Here is a 19,855-nt window from a genome sequence, read left to right as displayed (position 1 = left end):
ATTATTAAGAGGTTCTGGAAATGTATTATGAAGCATCTCCTGCTCTGGACCGTGTGCTTTGGACTTATTAAGAGATGTATCAAATGTCTGAAACCTCAGTCATCAGTGACATAAGATGAATGATCATTTTTCCATTGTTGATGCCGGTGAGAGACAGCAGAGGCTGCTAACTGGGTGCTCCACAGGTTTTATTTTAAATCGGCCTAGTCATGAATTTACAGAAGTTTGCCTTTTCTGCAACCGGTACTTATGTGGGGTCTGCTGGGGCCTGTAACCTGTCCAGACCAAGAAACCGCCTTAAAATCCACATTAATCTAACAGATATTCAAGTTTTAGATGAGTTACCAGGAAGAATTTGGTGCAACAGCTACTGTTTCTAGATACACAATAACATGATAAATATAGAGACAATAAACAGATGTTATCACAGCAACAGCCAGCCTTACATGTGGAGGGCACTCTGGGCCTTGGCTGCCTCTTGTTTGGAGTTATAGCAGATCAGAGCGCTTCCCTGGGTGAGGCCGAGGTGGAAGGTCAGCAATGGGCCGTGTTGCATGCAGATGGTTTTCAGAGTAGAGCCATCGATCTGAAGAAAGAAAACAATGCATTTATATGAAGTGAGATTAGACAAGCTGTAGTTAAAAATAATTCAACTCCAAGTTTCAGAAGCTGGTTTTGTAAATGTGTCTGTGTGTACCTGTGGTGTGAGGTTACTGAGCACCAACCAGCAGCTTTCCCGAGAGCTGCCATCACTCCAGGTCGAGCCTGCACAGCCAAGACAGAGGAAAAGAAATTGCATTAAAAGAAAAAAACAATCATATCTCCATCACCTCTCAAAACCTCCCAAATTTAACTTTATTTTGACAAATATTGAGCAAAAACCAACAACAAACAGGTCAAAAGACCTTAAAAGGGTTGCAGCATTACCAGTAGTGCTTGAGCCGCTTCCCCAGCCCCGACTGGCCAATCGAGGAGCTCCTCCGGACCAAGGGGAAGGCGACGGCTGCTTTTGACTGGGTATGCCTGGAGGTGGGCGGGATAACTGGTTCTGGCTGCTGCCCCGACTGGCTTTCCAAGACTTGTGTCCAATGGGTTCTGGGGGCCAACTGGTCTTGTAGTCTGTGTACTTTGCTGTGAAAGGAAGGAGAAAAACTTGGACTTTAAAATATATGAGTTAAATGTATTACCATGTCATTCGGGAAGTCTTGAGCAGCAAGCGCATCATATCAACTACCAAGTTCCCATGTTGTCCAGATCTGACTGGAAACTGGATTCAAAATGATTAAAACGCTTTAATAAATTAAATGATTCAAGTCTGCAATATGACATTCAAAAATAATATTAGCTGACAATCTTGGGCCGTCAAACGTAGACAACAAATTCTTCCAAAGAACCCAGGTGTGAATTACTGAAGCAAATACTATGCTTGAAGAAAATATTGGGAGGAAAACAATAAAATCAAGACAAATGATCAGATCAACCTAGGGCTGGGCGATATGGCAAAAAAAGTGATCACGATTTTTTTTCCCATATTGAATGATCTCGATTTTTAATCAAGATTTTTTAAATCAGAAGATCCCCCCTCCCTTCTGGAATAAAATAGAAAGAAACCAGAGATTAGTTGTTTTTTTTATTAACAAATAAAGCAAATAGCATGAAAAAAAACCCATCAATTTTCACTTGTTTCAAGTAGATTTTCACTTAAAATAAGTAGAAAAATCTGCCAGTGGAACAAGATTTTTTTGCTTGTAATAAGAAGATAAATCTTGTCCCAATGGCAGATTTTTCTACTTATTTCAAGTGAAAATTTACTGTGTGTGTGTGTGTGTGTGTGTGTGTGTGTGTGTGTTTCATCACCTGAGTTGTGTGCGTTGCTGAGGGGGCTGTCTGAGGCACTGTAAGGCCAGGCACCGGGTGAAGGCAGCAAGGTGTTCAGGGGAGGAGTGGAATCTGCGAGCAAAACACCCAACCACTTATTTAAGGAGGATTTAAAACATATCAGCAATCATACCTGATTCTGCAGTTGTAATCTCTCGTAACTTTCCCCCTCCCTTTTTGTTACACCATTTCAGCATTAGGTCTTGATTCTTTTTTTTTTGTGCACTAACAGGTTTGAGGTTTTTTCCCCCCATAGAAAAAGCAGTGCACCTGGGGCTTCATGTAAAAAACGTGCGTACCCCACTTTCCACGCTCACAGTCGGATGTTAAAAAAGTGAAATGAACGTGAAAAATTGCGGCCCCTCAAGCACACATCAAGGTCGGTGTAAGTACATTTCTGAGAATTTACCCGTAACACTCAGTGCTGATGCAGTGAAGTCCAGGAAACGTGACGTCAACAATAAGGTGACGGAAACGACAGTCCTCAAATTACCAGATAAGTTACACACAAGTCGAATTGCAACAATTTCACATTTAAGCACACGGTCTGAACATACAGCTCAAGGTAGGTGCAATCACAACGACAGCCTTGGCTCCGTTAGAGGACACTGCTGATGCAGGATCAGGAGGGAGTGAGTCATCAGGGACCGCACTGATCTGCTGATCCAGGGTGAAGACTGGATCATCAGCCGGTTTAGATCATCAAGAGGATCCTTCTGGATCGCTGCCCTTAACTTGTCCCAGCGACGCTCCGGTATCAACCAACATGACACTTTCAGCCGGAGCTGCTGACAGGTCGGACATTACTCAGTCGCCATGGCAACTGTATGAGACGACTACTCGAGATGAAAGCCAGATCCTTAAAATATCCAATAAGTGTGTCTGAACAGACGAACCATAAAATACAATTTGCAGCGAAGAACCGGTTCGGTCCCTAATGTGGTCTTTTTAAAATAAAACTAAGGGGAAGGGGGGAAAAAAAGAGAAAAAAAATAAATAAATAAAATAAAACTAACATGTTTCACAAGCTCACGGTCAATGTTTTTCTTTGTTTTTTTACTTGCTTTTGCAAATTCCTTGTTTGGATAAGTGATTTTTCATGGATAATCATACTCATTATCATATTCAGATTGATCTACTTGAGGGAGTAGGCAGGGAGGAGTGTCGTGGTCACACATCCGTGTTCAATTTCACGTTTACTGTGATGTTCAGATGAAACGTGTGTATATTTGGGCATAAGCATAGGACCTAGAACAAAGGTGCTCTCTGGGGCTTTGTACACTGGAGACAGCCCGAGACACCGTCTGAAAGAGACCTACTTAAAAATATCTTTAATTAACTTAATATAAGTGGTCTGCTTTTAACAATAGCTCTTGCACAAGGTGATGATATTCATCATATTCCTGTATCTGATGGAGTCCCCAATGAAGCTGCAAGTTGTTTCTAATGGTGGATTCACACTGAAAGCGTCAAAAATCGCCTGACGCCTGCATCGCGCTGCTTGGTAGATTCACACTGAAAGTCTGTCGACGCCTGTAGTGGGCGGGGCTAAAGCTGCACTGCAGAACTGGAGTGAACAAAGTGTATATAGTCTACTTATATTTATATATAGCGTGCACATCTTCAGTTTCCTATTTCACCATGGATCACACTTTGGGAAGCCTTATTTATATTTTAGCATTATTTCCACATAGATAAGAGTGAGTTTGATCTCTCTTTAACAAGTTTGGCGGATCAACATCAACCATCAGAGCCGTTGGTCCCGGTGAAGCTGCAGTCTGTCTGCGGTGAACACTGACACACCGGGTCGTAGCGGATTTGGTCATGTTTAAACTGTGTTTTGTGATTAATAAGCACGGTTTTTAATTATTTTGCGTTGGATCGATGTAGCAAATAAAATCGTTGGGACCATCCAGCTCCTCAACCATCACTTACGTGTTTCACATGAGCAGTTCAGGTAAAAACGGCAGTCAAATCAGCAAAAATGTCAGTTTGCTGGATGAAATATATTAATTCCTGATCAAATAAGTTTGTTAGTGCACATGTGTGCATGTGAATGAGTGTACGTTTGTGTGTACATGAAAGTACAATCTGCATTGAGGCTTCTTGCTTCGGGAATCCCGGTCTGTGTTTGGACGCTGCTTCGGCGTCGCCGCTGCTCATTTGCATAAAGTTGAGATTTTTCAACTTCAAATTGATGCTCTGGATGCCTCCGACGCGTCTCGCAGCGCGCTTTCATAGAAAATGAATGGCAGCCGGACGCCTATGACGCCCGTGACGCTTTCAGTGTGAATACAGGGTAAATAGTCAATTGACAATATGAAGGCATGCACCAATATGGAAATCATGGTGGGGAAAAAACAAACAAACTGAAAAATAAAATAAATAAATAAAAGAAAATTGACAAAGTTGGTTTTGTCTTATGGGCATATGTATTGTTAAAGCACTGCTTCAGAGCGTTTTTGTTGAAAAGAACCCTCTCACTATATTTCATGGATAAATTAGAATCAATAGTTTAATGGGGGTGTTAAAAAAGATTAAAATCGATTTTCACTTTAATTTGTATCGTTGTGTCATGCGACCACCGCTGCCTCTACATCTGTAGCTGTCTAACGCTTTCCTACCAGGAGTTCACTTCAGGTGCAGACAGTTCTAAAATGTAGCAGGCTGTGCGGTTAAAAGTGAATAGTTTTCCTAAAAAGCGTTCCCAAGACAGCCGCAGGTTCTCCAGTTGTCTGTGAGTGTGTTTGTAACATCTAAACCTGCAAAACCGCTGAGTGACACTCACTGAACACGAAAACACACAGGCAACATTGTTTTCCTATAATCCCACATGATAAGAAGATGACGTGCGGAAGAGACATTACAGATGTGGTGGTGTCTCCCGTCACTAAAAATGCAGCGCCCAGTTACAGTCAGAAAAAGAAAAGAACTGGGGGTTTGGACTTAGACCATTACATCCACAACAGCTGGTGGCGTCGTGCCAACAACCTCAAAGTGCCTGTTAGAAGTTGAGCTATAAATATAACGTCATAAAAAAGTTCCCAGGAAACATGATGAGGTCCAGAACAAAGTGGCTCAAAAGTAGGACAAAACTGGAAACTGGAGAGAAGTTTTTATACTAACTTTTAGATGATGATGATAAAAGCCGTCAAGTCATCAAACAGCTGCCAGGCAGCAAAAAAAAAACATGGTCTCATAATATAATGGATGGTGATGGCAAAAAAAAACACCCACTTTAAAACATTAACAGTGCAACCAGCCACTTTTGTGAGTATGTGAACAAAAAAAACAAAACAAGGACTGGTTTTCACTTGGGCCATTAGTCAAGACGACAGCTTTGCTGAAGCCTCAGCTGGTGCAGATGAATGCTGTGGCGTTGCAGTGCAGGAAAAGTCTCGCCACTGGTGGATCTAAGGTTTTTCTAAGCAAGTGGTCACCAAGGAATCACATTTACATTTTCCAAACGGTGCGTCTTGGAAAAGGGGGAGAAGGGTCTTCCTATGAGTTTTGATTACACAACATAGCAAGAGATCCCAAGTCCGACTTACCAACGGCGACATGTGAAGAAGCAACACCATCATGCAAGTGCTAACCTGTATTGTCTTGTAGTAACTGGTGCTCTGTATCATTAAGACTGGGGGACCCTGTGTTTCCCATCATGCTCCCGGGGGTCATGTAAGGGTCGGACTCAGGGTCGACGCGGTCGATTCCCTTCCATGGCACACCAGGCTGGAACTCTACGACAGAAACACACATGCATACTCTTTGAGTCTCTCTCTTTCTTTTTTAATCAAATAGTGCAAATGGACCAAATTTGAAATAGTTACCCTGGAACCCAGTGACCACTTCAACATGAGAAACACTGCAGTAACTATGTAAAGTTTTGCCGGATATAATGTCTTCTTTGACTATCGACCTACTGGACAGAAAATGCAGTTGTGTGTGTGTGGATCTTTGGCAATTTTGAACTCAAGAGATCCCTCCGATAGATGCAGAGGTTAAGCTGCTTTAACGAAACTAAGTTCAGTTCAGTCTATTGCTTTGTCTTCCATAATTTCCGCCTTTAGTCTTAGTCACCTCAGCTGTGATGTCAACTGTAACTCTGCGAGCTCGTCTCATCGTTGTTCATGTGTGTCGAATTTCACTTAATGGAGCTCCAACTGTCACAAGAGATGACCAGGACGCGAGTCCAGAATTACTTTGGCTGATTTTTGTCGAGGACAGGGATCCGAGATCACAAGAACTAAACGATGCTTCCTAAAAGTTATCATTATTCTAACGATTATTTTAATAATCGATTAATCTGTCGATTATTTTTTCGATTAATCGGATAAAAAAAAAAAAAAAAAGCATTAAATTCCAACCATTTATTAGAAAACAGAACTGACAGTGCAAATTCATAGTGCAGATAATCTTCAGAAAGTTCACAAACAGGTTGCTCCTTGAACATCCCTGAGCTTTTAAAGTATTGATTAAAAAAAAAAAAAAAACTAAATGGACTAACACAGAAAACATACACATGTATGCTTTACATTTGCCAAATATATAAAAATAAAGTGCACAAAAGAGGTATACTTTGTTTAAAAGGGACCTGAGCTGTCAGAACAATAAATAAATTATAAAAAATAAAGAAAAATACAAATCAGAAACAGGATTTGTTTGAATATTACAATTTGTTCTCTCACTACCTTCACTCAAAAAACTTTTACGTGCGCGGCGTCAGCGTGCTGTGCCACATTAAATGTAGTCCGGGCGAAATACCTGCTTTGAGCTGGCAAAGCACAAGCTCCTCTACTTCCGCTCCGCGCTCAACTCAACTTCAGCTCCGCGACTTAGTGAGTGACGTAATAATCGCGAGACACAATGAATCGATAATGGAATTCGTTGCCAACGCTTTTAATAATCGATTTTTATCGATTTTATCGATTCGTTGTTGCAGCCCTAGATTATTCCTTTAAAACAAAACTGAAACTAATATTTTACCATAAAAAAAGTATTTTGTGTTTCTTTAATTCAGCTTTTTACTTTGGATGGTCTTGAACAGGCCGTTTCTTTAATTACAAGCTGTCACTAACCAGGGGGCCAGCTTGTGGTGTTGGTAGGTTTGGTACCCATCTTGTTGCCAGGGGTGCGATGCCAGTTGTCACTCAGCCCATCTCCGACCATCATGTCGTAACTGGAGTACGGTGAGCTCGCTGGCATCTTTATGGGGGTCACAGGACCTGAGTGGTTGCCAGAGAAAGAAGGTGTGTTACATCATTTAATACCAGGCGGTTCACTTAATCGCCTTAACATGCGACTTCACATCTAATCCCATTTACATAATCTGAAGATATACAATTACTTTCCACGCCTTATCAAACTAGATCAAACAGGGAAAGGAAAAAACCCTCACCATTTTTGTGGTACGGATTCTCAGGTGAGGCAGAGTCTGGAGAACAGTTTCCCTCCATCATCCATTTGAAACGAGACTGCTGACTCCCCAAATCCTTCATGGCTCCAGGCCCCCCAACCATGGAGCCACCTAAATCGGGAAGGTTCAGCCCTGAACCAAACCCTGCTCAGAAGAAAAGAGATTTTTCTTTTTAAAACGTAAAAATCAAGAGGATTGTCATATCTAAACATTTATCAAGCGCTGTATAAAATCTCTCATACTATCAACACACTGAACCAAACAACAAAAAATTGTAGTAATAAGAAGAAAAAGAAAGAAATAATGCTACACTGATTTTGACAAGCACATCACGACAGATTAGGAAGAACTACTCACCGGAGTAAGCAGCCAGGCCTGGGTGGGACATGGGATCAGCCCCAGGCAGTTTGGGACCCACCCCGCCGTGGTGAGAGGGAGAGAGTTTGGAGCTTCCACCTAAACCTCCGACCTGCTGTTGCCTCTGCTGCTGAAGCACGGCCATAATCCGGGCAAGCTGAGGTGACAAAGGGAGAATATTTAAACAAAGAAAAAAAGAAATGCTGAGTGGAGAAAGGTGAAAAATGATGAAAGGCTTGAGCGGCATCGTGTCTGTGTTTTTACTTGTTGAGGGTCGGCCTGCTGCCGCACGTTTGGCGTGAACTTCCTCTGGTTCTGCAGCAGCTGCTGTTGCTGTGATGGCTGCTGCTGCTGCTGGAGGAGGAGCTGACAAGCCTGAACAAACACAAGCAGAAAAAATACAGAAGCAGACATAAACGGCAAGGAGTGAGACACTAAAGGATGGGTGGGGATAATCGTCACAGTCTATATTGGTTACATTTGTATGAAAAGTACAGACAGTCTTAAAATGTAAGATTTTTCAAATACTCAAAAGTGTTCGTCACTAATCATATTCATAATCTACAGACTTGTGATGAGGACCTGCAGTGGCCTTTAGAGGTGTTTAGTGTTACATACCAGCTGAAACTGGATGTGAGGTGGATAGATGCTGCTGAGCATGGCAATATGCTGAGGCGACAGCTGCGGAGGAAACACACCTCCCCCGACTCCTGCCACCCCTCCCACACCACCAACACTCCCCATGGACCCGCTGGGAGGGGGCATCTGCTTCAGCACAGAGCCTGGCACCTGGAGACAGAAAACAGCAAGCAACCCGTTAACATACACAGATGCCCCTCCCAAAAAAAAGCACAAGAACAAACATGCTCTTTCATTTCTAAAGGCCATTTCCAAGGCCACTCGACTAATATAAAACATGACATTTTGCACTGTTCTTCTTAGCAACATTGCTTCAGGTTATTGAGGTTTGTGGACGTGTTTTTGCAGAACTCTCTTAAGCTTCCACGATCCAGATTGAGGTCGGAGGTTTGACTGCTCCATAATACTTTTCTTTCCAACCACAACCGTTTGTGTTTAGCCATTGTGGCGTGTTTGGGATCAATGTCTCGGTGCACGGTCCAATTTCTCCCAAGTCTTTAGTGGTCGGCCAGATGTCCTCACATGACTCCAAGACATACTGACCCAAAACATAAACGCCCAAAGTAATTTTCCCTCAATATCTGCATTTCCAACACTAAAATATTTCAGAATAAACATGACAAAACATCAAATGTCGATAGTGCTGTGTTGTCACTTTTCTTTCAAAAAATCAGCAGTGTATGCAGCATTAGAACATGGCGGTCATTGGCTGGAGTTCACAGCTTTCAGTATGGAGTATAACTAGGGATGTCCCGATCAGGTTTTTTTGCGTCCGAGTCCTTTGATTTTGAGGACTTGCCGATACCGAGTCCCGATCCGATACTTTTATAAAACAATAAAAAATGAAGAAGAGAAAAGAAAATTATGCAGGAAGACCCTTTTATTATATTTTAACATGTGTACTGTAAACTGAGCACATAGGAGGTAGGCAGCTTGAACATTCTTAAGTCAGTATAAAAAAAATTTCTTCACATTAGAAGTAGAACAACTACTAGTGCAACATTAGAACTAGGTTTGTGGTGTTAAAAGCAGCTTTGTCCTTGCCACCCCTCGAAATCCCCATTTGACAAATCTTACAGTTTGCGACAGCATTGTTCTCCTCGTTCACTCTGAAGTAATTCCACACAACAGACATGATAGCATAGGGCTGCTTCAGCTTCAAAACAAACAGGCGTGCTCTGCGCGCATGCGGTGCTCTCCGCGCATGCGCAACGCAGAGCCTTCAACGTAGGGTCTGGCGTAGGGTGCGCGTCGCCGCGAACCCTACGCTGTAGACTCTGCGTCGGTGCGACGCGGAACCATAAATCAACGCACACGTGGATGTCGGCGCCAGTGAGTATTTTCACCGGACATTTTGACCGGAGAGATTATAAAATACCGGACTTCGGCATATTTTACCGGACAAAGTCCGGCAATTACCGGACAACAGAAACCCTGATAAATATATCCGATTCCTGATCGGCTCATAACGTCCGAGTCCGGATCGAGTCTGCAATCGGATCGGGACAACTCTAAGTATAACCTTTATATCACGAAGACCAACACGCCTCAGACGCAAGGAGGTTGTCAATTGTGGACGGTGGGGGGCACGGTGGCGCAGCTAGTAGTGCAGTCTCACAGCAAGAAGGTCCTGGGTTCAATTCCCCCCTGTCATCAGCACCACACCCTGGGTGGGGGTTGGCGAAAGGGCCTTTCTGTGTGGAGTTTGCATGTTCTCCCCGTGTTCCCTTGGTAGCTAATGTGAGCTACCCTCACAAAAACATGCAGCAGTCCTGGGCTGTACATGCCTTCCACGCGCTACATCCGGCCGGAAAAGCCCCACCCTGTCTGGTGAAAAGAAGCGGCCTGCTCACTCCTCAGGTAAAGAAGGAGACCTGAGATCAGTGTAGGGCCTCCCGGGATTGGTAGAGGGTGAGCAATACCCAGGACTGACTTAGGTAGGAGCACTGGGTGATATAATGGGGTAAAAAAATTGGGATAACAATATTAAAAAAAAAAAAAAGAATTGGTAGAATAGTCCCATTCTTCGTGGAGCGCCACACGGAGCTGGAGTACACGCCCTCCAACCCAGAACGTGTACGATTGGGCGGTTTGCAGTGTCTCTCTAAAGCAGGAGTCGGCAACCCGCGGCTCTAGAGCTCTTTAGCGCCGCCCTAGTGGCTCCTGGAGCCTTTTCAATAATGTTTCACCTTTTTTTCCCCCTTTTTCTTCTTTTTTGCCTTCCTTTTTTTCTCTCTCTTTCTTTCTCTTTTTTTCTTTCTTTTTGCTTTTTTCTTCTTTTTTTCTTCCTTTGTCTTTATTTTCTCTTTTTTTCCTTTCTTTTCTTGTTTTTTTTTCTTTTTTCTTCTTTCTTTCCTTTTTTCCACTTTTTTTTCTTCCTTTTTCCTTTCCTTTTTAATCTCGACATTTCGACTTTTTTCTCAACATTTTGACTTTTTTCTCGACATTTCCACTTTTTTCTCAACATTTGAACTTTTTTCTCGAGATTGTACTTCAACATTAATCTCAACATTTTGACTTTTTTCTCTAAATTTTGACTTTTTTCTCCACATTTTGACTTTTTTTTCCGACATTTCTCCTTTCACCATTTGTCTTCATTCTAAGGCTTATACAAGACATATTCCTTTTTTTGTGTTTTTGGTCCAATATGGCTCTTTCAACATTTTGGGTTGCCGACCCCTGCTCTAAAGCGACTGATAGTTGAATGAAACACATTCAGTTGTTCTGACACAGCTGTGACGGACATCCCTCCGCTGAGCATGCCAATAGCACGCTAGCTCAGCACTTGTGACAAAGCTCCACATTTTGGAGTGTCCTTTTATTGGAGAGGTTAGAAGGATTGGCTGTACGTTGCTCACACCAACCTCCAACAATGTGGACTTGCTGTATGCAGTTCATGTGTGAAAAAAAAAAACTCAACAACTCAGTAATTTCACTGGGAGTGGTCATTTGGTGTCAAGACAAAGTTTTCAGTCCACTACCAATTTCTATTTTTGGGGATGTGTCATTCAAAGTATCTATGTGGCACTTGTGTTTATATTTTGGTCAGTATACAGCAGAGTTCATGGTTGACTCGGTGACTTCGGGGTCTGAGTAATGCGGTAGCAAAACCAGCCATCGTGCTGCACATGTGATGAGGTAATCTGCACGATTTCCTCACAATCAGTGTTTTACAATCCATGTATGGTTTTTGCTTAAGTGGTGCCTTGAATTATGACCAAACGTTTCCACCTCAGTCTCATCTGTTCAAAGAACGCTGTTCCAGAAGTTTTATAGTAAGTTCAGATGAAACTTTGTACATTTTATGTATGGAGTTTGTATTGGAGAGAAGAGGCAACCCCTCAAACAAGCTGTATTTGTGAGATATAATGGTTTTCTAACTGTTCTCTCATGAACTTCAACTTTTAACCTGCTGACTAAGGTTGTAGACTCTGGGATTGGGTTTAACATTGTTAATCACTTTATCACCATTCTCACTAATTGCCTATGTTTTTCCTCCTCTTCCTTGTGTTGAGCTCTAAACCAACAAACTCCCCAAATCTATATTTTCATAGATTATCTATTTGATTAGCAGCACATGGCTACAACTTGCCTTTTTTGTTTCTTATGGAATCAGTCACAGTTTAGCTCTTTCCACTCAGTGTTTTTCACATTTAGGTTTAGTTTTTCCTCAAATAAATGATGATGCAGCTTTAAGTGTCATGTATTGTCACTTGAGGCTGTATTCATGTTAAGAACTGGTACAAACCAGATGATTTCTTTACCAGGTTCTGATTTGTTAAACCTTTGAAAGTGGATACGACTCAACTCTGATTTGATTATCACAGATTCTTGAATTGCTTTATTAGATTGTGTCAAGTAGGGTTGCAACTATTAAAAGAAAAATGAACATCATTCCTAAAAGCTCAAATCCACAGCACAAAACAGACCTATGATGATGTAACCAACTAAATATTGCTTATTAAATTTGTGGCATTTAATTTAGTCATTGTTTTTTGTAAACTACGTTGATTATTTTTGCTGCCCTAATGTTAAGAATCCTAACTCATGCAAAACAATGAAATTAACCCAATTTGTGCAAAATACATGGATTTCCCCTTGTAGTTTTAAACTTGCACACATGCAATCTCATACAGGTCTGTGGTCGTATTACTTCAACATGCTTAACGTGTGATCATTAAGCCAAGCATGTGCATGCAACTGTATATAACCTCAAAACGTCTCTCATTTTAAGTATGATAATCCTGGAAGTGAATTCATCAGATTTTGTTTCCGTGCAATCTGGTCCTTCTGGATGGCCATAATTGAGACAATCATTTACTGATTATGTGTGTGGTCATCTGACTATCAAGCACTGCATCACTGCATACTTAGCAAATCTCTACCATTTAAATTTTTTGTTTTCTTTTTTGTGAACGCGTAGTTAACTAATAAATTAACGCTGACCCGAATATAAATAAATAAATAAATTCAGTAAGTCTTGTCAGCACCAAATCTTGTCGCATCTTAGTAAGGTCAAGATATGATTGGTTTTCTAAATGATGGTAATTAATAGATGAAAAGGCAACAGCTCTGTGAGAAATGTGACCCCTTACTTCCTCAAACCCTACATTGCTGCACTCGTTCAGGCTGGTTTTAAACCAGGTGTGTTTAATCCTGCAGACTTCTAATAGGGAGAACTTCTGTTTTCTTTTTTTTTTCAGTTAAATACTCATCACTTGAGTGAAGAAGTGTCCACTTTATTTTTGTAAATTGTAATTTAAAGCGACACTACGTAACTTTTCCACCTTAATATCCTATTTCCAGAGTCATTGTGATGGTACATCAACTTCCAACAGGTTTAATGACACCTCTGTCATGGTCTGAGGGGTCTGTATCACCTTCACTGGCACTATGTAACTTTGAGGAGCATGGTAGGAACCCTGCCACACTAAAAAACTACAAATCGTTACGACTTTGACTGCTTTACGGCATACGTCACTTCCCCCTCCTTCCCGATTCGCAGTCGAGACGAAAATGGGCGGGGCTTGGAGCGCAGAGCTCCGCAGAACCTGTTGCTGCGTTGTGGCTGCAGCAGCTCCACACAACAAACGTGGGGAAAAGATCCTAATGGTTTAACTTTTCAACGGTTTCCTGTTCGGAGGCAGAACCAGGCAGGCCAAGTATCTGATATAACAAAGTAAAAGAGTGAAAGAGTCGTCGGCTCGCTTTGGATCGCGGCTGTAACGACCAAACACCGGCTTCCACACAGTAAAGCCTGAATTATGGTTCTGCGTTAAATCGACGCAGACTTACGGCGTAGGGTACGTGGCCACGCGCAACGTACGGTGCGTGTCGCCGCGTACCCTACGCCGTAGGCTCTGCGTCGATTTAACGCAGAACCATAAACAGCCTTAAACCACAAACACTCACACAGACCGGGGTCGGATCAAAACACGGGTTTTATTCCCCACTTCGCCAGCTAAACGCAGTTGCTGACCAGCTCTCTGCGGCGCAATTAACCCCAATCTTCAGATAAAACTAGTTTGTTGAGGAAAAAATATTAACTCATATTTGTAGATGCAGAGGAAAAAAATAATCTCACGAGGAAAACAAAAATATTGCTCACGCCTCGGAGCCTCTTCAGCATAATATAGCAGTCAAAAACAAAGAAAAGAGAAGTACGAGGGATACAAAACATGTACTGTATGTTGTACTATTATACAAATTTATTGAAACACATGGCTCTTCAGTAGAGATTTCATATGGATCCAGACCGTTAATAATCATTATTTTCTCCATATACCGCTCCCTGGCTTCCTTGTTTAAGGTATCCCGGTAAATTCCAGTTCCTTTCCAGCAGTTTAACATCTTTTTTTTTGCATTCCGTCTGTTCACTTGGTGAAACAGAAAAGCGTCCCGTCTCCTGTCATCAAAACAAATGCAGCGACGGGACAGGAGTTTTCCGGCAGTACGCGCTGGTGCTCATGGGAAACGTAGTGTTCTTTCTGGTAAAACACTACCGCTTTTGTCCAAAAGATGCCGCCAAACTCAGAAAAGCTGAAAGTTACGTTGTGCTGCTTTAAAGCCATCTTTTTGACTCAAATTACTCTGCATCTCTAAAACCGGCTGGAATTGTTATCACATTATGTTTAAAGCTGCAACTGTATCGAGCACATTCAGGTTATTGACACTGCATCACGGTTTAGGTGTTAATAAGTCTCGACATAACAGATGTATTCAAAGGCATCTTTGATTCAGGTCAATACAGTACACATTTTAATAATCTAGTAAATCAACTCATTGCAAAGTATGTTTGCAAAAAAATTAAGTCTGGAGCCAAGAATTATTTCTAAATAAAGGTAAGCCTTTTTCTTTATAAGCACACACTTAAGACTGTGTGCTAATTAGAGAACAACTGCACCCACTGTAATCTCCACAATAATTACTGAGACCAAATAACACAACGTTGTGTTGATTTCTCATTGAGATCCCTTGTTTTAAAAAAATGCAAATTACATAGCAACCTTTTAAAGTTTAACCTTGAAGGCACGGTAGGGGCATGGAGCTGACAACACAGGCTGTAAACATGAGGTAGTAGCGCAAACCTGATGTTTGCTTCCTTTGTAGCATTAATTATCCAACCCACAGTCAAAACTTACAAAAAAACAAACAAAATCAATGCATGTTGCTTGAGCCAATGTCAAGTGTGTAACACCAGCTAAGAAGAATTCCCAGTACAAGTAGACGCTTAATTACCTGAGGTGACAGGAACTGATGAGGCACTTGTGCTCGTATCCCAGGGGACTGATTCATTGGCGGGATACTTGGTTGATGTCTTGTTTGGGACATCCCTCCTGTGCTACCAAAGATACTGTGACCACCCTGTGATCAAAAACAAAAGAGGAAATGTTAGTGGCCATCACAGCCTGGACACACACAGTAACCAAAAGTCACTTATGGCACTTTTCCCACTAGTACCTACTCAGCCCGGCTTGGCGCTTTCCCACTAGGGGTCTAACTGAGTAGATACTTTTTCTGTAACTACTCTGCGGAGGTTCTAAGTGGCTGAGTCGACCTGTATCTGATGTCATTACCCTCCACCACCAATTGGTCGGGGGTTGGAGTCAGACGTCTGAGTCAGGATGTGACATCAGCAAAAGAGCGACTCTGACAGCGGCTTCTTGTTCATTTTACTCGACAGGCAATGGCAGCAGATGTTCATAAACCTGGTGGCTGAGGAGAGAATTAAAAAGGGATCTAGGCGGGCGATAAGGAACGACCAGATCTACCAGGAGCTCTGTCACTTCATAGCTGCTCAGCTACCAACGGACTTTTCAGCAGCACCGAGACAAACTAAGAGAAATTAATGAAAAGGCGTTGCTGCTTGAAGCTTCTCTCACTCTCATTTTTAACTTGATAGGAACACAAGCCACAGACCCAGCAGCACATATATCATCTCCTCCATGTTCTACATCTTTAGTGTTGTCTTCTTCGTTTAGATCACACAATCAAATACGTCACAGCAGCTTTGCTCCAACCCCGCCCACTTCTGGTACAGCTGAATTGTTATGGAAAAGAAACTAAGCCAAGTTGAGTCGAGCCGAGATGAGATGAGTAGAGCCGAGTAGGTGCTAGTGGAAAAGGGCCATAAGTAGAGCGTGCATCACAGAGGAAGGACTTGGGGCCATGACAGTCTTGTGAACAACAACTACAAGAAGCTAATGTACAACTCTCAGGACAGAAACAAGAGGAGTGATTATCTTACTTGTCTAAAGGGGATAGAGTGGTTGAAGAGGGTATGGGGCTTGTAGACAGTGGGTGGTGAGTACAGAGAACAAGGACCCTCCTCCCCAAGGCACCCATCCTGATTGATCAAATGCAAGGGCTTTTGTGTGACAGCCAGTGGAAGACCAATTTGAGTAGTGATGAAATGTGTAGGAGAAAAGGAGAAATCGGGCAGACGGAAAAGGTAGGAAAAAAGTAGCATCACAAAAGGGAATAAATAGCAGTAAAGGACTGAAATGTTATCTGGACGTGAGAAAGACACAAGAGACGGAGATTAACAAAATGGAAGCGAGGTCTTACCTTGTCATAGTACTGGCCAGCATCCCCTGGTGCTGCCTCTTTAGTCCCAGGACGATAAATCGGCCCCACTCCACTTCCTCTTGCTCCTTTCCTCAAATCTCCATTGTAATCAATCATTCCTATGCCTCTTTTCTCCGCCTCCATTTTTTTCTCCTGGAGAGAACTTGGACCGAGGTCAATGTTTGGTCCACTGGGATCATCATTCTGTCCGACAGGAAAGGTTACAGTCATCATCACTATTAAGAGCACAGTCATTATGCAGAACACTTGATAAGTGTGTGTATTTCAGCGTAAGCAAGTACACAAATAAATGCATACATACTAGGGGGGGGCAAAAATATCGATATGGCAATATATCGCGATACTTTTCCAGCCGATTCAATATCGATATTCAAAATTTGAATATCGATTTTTCTTTTTTTTAAATATTTTTTATCCCCGATTTCTTCCCATTATATCACCCAGTGCTCCTACCTAAGCTACAGTCCTAGGCATTGCTACTCTCTACCAACCCTGGGAGGGCCCTGCACTTGGCTCAGGTTTTATTTCAATTTATTTTTTATATAACACAATTGCCTGTCCTTAAAAAATGAAAAATAATGGACAGAGGTTTATTTATTTATGGATTTATGTCTATACTGACTGATCACTGTGCCTGTCCTTGGTTTTAGTACCCATCTTTCTTGTGTTTATTATCATTTGCCACATAATTAAAGCAACCTCATACTAAATTTAATGTTAATTTCATATGATGTAAATAATATGAAAAGCATATACAAATATGTTGTAACTTTAGCTTGTATAGTTATAAAAAAACATTGTTTTGACTCAGTTTGTCCCATGAATTGTCATTATAATCTGATGAACGTGCAACTCGGATTTTAAGATCCATCACTATCATCTGATGTACATATATACAACTTGGATTTTAAGATGTGTAATGCATTTTTAAATTTTTCGGTGAACTATGTAGAATATAATAATCGGGATATCGCATAATCGGGATATCGCAATGTGTATCGTATCGTGGCTCAAGTATCGTGATGCGTATCGTATCGTGAGGTCCTTCCCAATACCCACCCCTAATACATACATATATTTAAAAAAAAGCTTGACCAAAACTTGTGATGAGAAAAATTGTAAGTAATGTCCTCTTACCAGCAGCCCCATATTAGAGAACTGTCTGTTGATGGGGCTCATCCATGAATCTCCTCCACCGGATTTCAGCGGACCCTAAGAATTGTACAGATAAAACTGATTAGTGAAATGAAACTTCAAAATGTGTGGGCAAAAATAGATTATTTTATATACAAATGAAAAATCCTTTTCAACACTTTGTCCTATAGGAAGGCTTTCCCCTTTCTTTACCCATCAGTAACCCACCTTGTTGATGGGCTTCTTCCCAGTGTGGCCCTGTCCCCAGCCTCCACCGCTTCCCTGTCCCCACGAGGAGCTGTTTCCCTGGGAGCCAGCGCTATTCCACATGCCACCGCCCTCCTCTTCATCCTCCCAGCTTGAGTGACGCGAGGCGGCCACTGAGCTGTCTTTGTCTCCCCAGCCATCTTGCATAGACTTTGAAACTGAAGGATCAAAGAGTTGATTATAGGCATCGGTTCACAGAAAGCCAAAATTTGGTTTTAGGTTTTTGTCTAACTGCTTAAGCATGCCAGTGTTTTAAAAGCTTTTGTTATCCAAAGAGACTACAGGATGTCACTATAAGCTGTCTAGGTAACATTAGATTGATAGACACTTTAAAATAAACTTTTAGCTGATTTTCTAACCAGATCTGATTGAGTTTGAAGACGGGTTTCCCCAGCATGATGTCTTTCCTCCAGCATCATCAGGGTCTCTCCACCCAGTAGGAGTGTCACTTGACTTTCCCCAAGCAGCCGTGCCATTGTCTACTGTAGGACTAGCTGGAGAGGTCCCCCCCCAGCCTGTTGGTTCTGCAGACAGACATGAGCATGTGAGGGTGATGAATTCAGATACATTACCTTACATACATTACCTACTATTAGGGCTGTGCGATTAATCAATTTTAAATCTAAATCGGATTTATTCATCAAAATCGATGTTAAAAAAGGAAAATCGGAAAATCGATTTTCCTTTTTTGCAGCTGGTTGCAGACAGAGCTCGTCTAGTCATCTTTGTTTGGTCAAGAAAATTGTAAATGTTGTATCTTTACTAAACTCAAGGAGGATTAACAGTATCTTTCAATTGCACTTCATTCCCAATAGGGACATTTGTTTGCTATTTTTCTTTAAAAATAAAGATAAAATATTTTAAACAATTTATTCCATTGTCTTTTGTAGTTTTACCAAAAAAATCGAAATCGAAATCAAAAATCGGGTTTTCAGAGAAAAAAAAAAAAAAAATCGGGATTTTATTTTTGTCCAAAATCGCCCAGCCCTACCTACTATATTAGTGTGCTGTCACCTCAAAGCCTGATTAACCATACTGGGCTTTTACCGTATTTTCCGCACTATAAGGCGCACCTTCAATGAATGACGTATTTAAAAACCTTTTTCCACATATAAGACGCACCGCATTATAAGGCGCACTAAATATATAGTAAAATACCGTACTATAGTGGCTGGGGTTGAATTACGTATCTACCTGATAGAACTGCGCTACAGGAAATGCTACAAAATCCTACAGCAAATGCAAAAAAAATCCAAGAAGAAAAGTACCGTATGTCAAACTTTAACAAAACAAAAGCCAGCTTTGCTCCGTCTCGTCAAAGTCGCCATTATGCGAGTCAGCGTCGCTGCTGTCTTGAACGTCTGTGACAATTCCTGACGTTTTTAGCGCCATTACTTTGGCGACACCAACTACATTACCCACAATCCCCCTGACTACAGTAACAGAAATTACCGTAATGATCATATATAAGGCGCACTGCCGGTTTTTGAGAAAATTAAAGGCTTTTAGGTGCGCCTTATAGTGCGGAAAATATGGTACCTTAAACCCTGAAGCATTGCACACATCTTGTCCAACACACATGCTACTATAATAGTAAATATTCTTCTTTTCATTTTTCCGGTTTCTCCAGACTAAGAAATAACCAAATTTAAGAGAAAATAAATTAAAAGGTTTTCCTGAAACACCTGAACTTTTAAAAAGCGATTGAAAAGGTATTTTTGAAACAGGTCATAAAGTGTTATATACCGTCAAAAAAATTCCTCACGATAAGAATTTGTCATCTCGCGATAAAAACGATAAATTCCCCTTGATGACGTTTTTGTGTAAAGCTGATTTTTGAAAGAAAGAAAGAAAGAAAGAAAGAAAGAAAGAAAGAAAGAAAGAAAGAAAGAAAGAAAGAAAGAAAGAAAGAAAGAAAGAAAGAAAGAAAGAAAGAAAGAAAGAAAGAAAGAAAGAAAGAAAGAAAGAAAGAAAGAAAGAAAGAAAGAAAGAAAGAAAGAAAGAAAGAAAGAAATTCCTGTTGATGACGTTTTTGTGTAACAAACATGGCGGATCTGAGAGTCATTCTTATCGTTA

The 19,855-nt window shown here is 41.4% G+C and overlaps 1 protein-coding gene across 2 annotated transcripts in view; it reads right to left on the bottom strand.

Moving 5' to 3' along the window:
* tnrc6ba (trinucleotide repeat containing adaptor 6Ba) overlaps positions 1-19,855 on the bottom strand; it is a 36,301-nt gene that overhangs the window by 4,062 nt on the left and 12,384 nt on the right. The window contains exons 6-21 of one of the 2 annotated variants that reach the window (XM_061709230.1): positions 18,139-18,303; positions 17,741-17,937; positions 17,516-17,590; positions 16,358-16,561; positions 16,038-16,157; positions 15,029-15,154; positions 8,270-8,440; positions 7,916-8,026; positions 7,652-7,808; positions 7,277-7,438; positions 6,957-7,103; positions 5,475-5,618; positions 1,858-1,950; positions 928-1,131; positions 698-765; positions 447-586 (exon numbers count right to left, since the gene is read on the bottom strand). In XM_061709230.1, coding sequence (XP_061565214.1) covers positions 447-586; positions 698-765; positions 928-1,131; positions 1,858-1,950; positions 5,475-5,618; positions 6,957-7,103; positions 7,277-7,438; positions 7,652-7,808; positions 7,916-8,026; positions 8,270-8,440; positions 15,029-15,154; positions 16,038-16,157; positions 16,358-16,561; positions 17,516-17,590; positions 17,741-17,937; positions 18,139-18,303 — 2,284 coding nt within the window. The remainder of the gene's footprint in view (positions 1-446; positions 587-697; positions 766-927; positions 1,132-1,857; positions 1,951-5,474; positions 5,619-6,956; positions 7,104-7,276; positions 7,439-7,651; positions 7,809-7,915; positions 8,027-8,269; positions 8,441-15,028; positions 15,155-16,037; positions 16,158-16,357; positions 16,562-17,515; positions 17,591-17,740; positions 17,938-18,138; positions 18,304-19,855) is intronic. The other variant, XM_061709231.1, reaches the window with a different exon arrangement.

Source organism: Cololabis saira, chromosome 19 (assembly GCF_033807715.1).
Source record: "Cololabis saira isolate AMF1-May2022 chromosome 19, fColSai1.1, whole genome shotgun sequence".
NCBI classification, from domain to species: Eukaryota; Metazoa; Chordata; class Actinopteri; order Beloniformes; family Belonidae; genus Cololabis; species Cololabis saira.
Note: the sequence above shows the minus strand (reverse complement) of the source record. Positions and strands in the feature narration are given on the sequence as shown.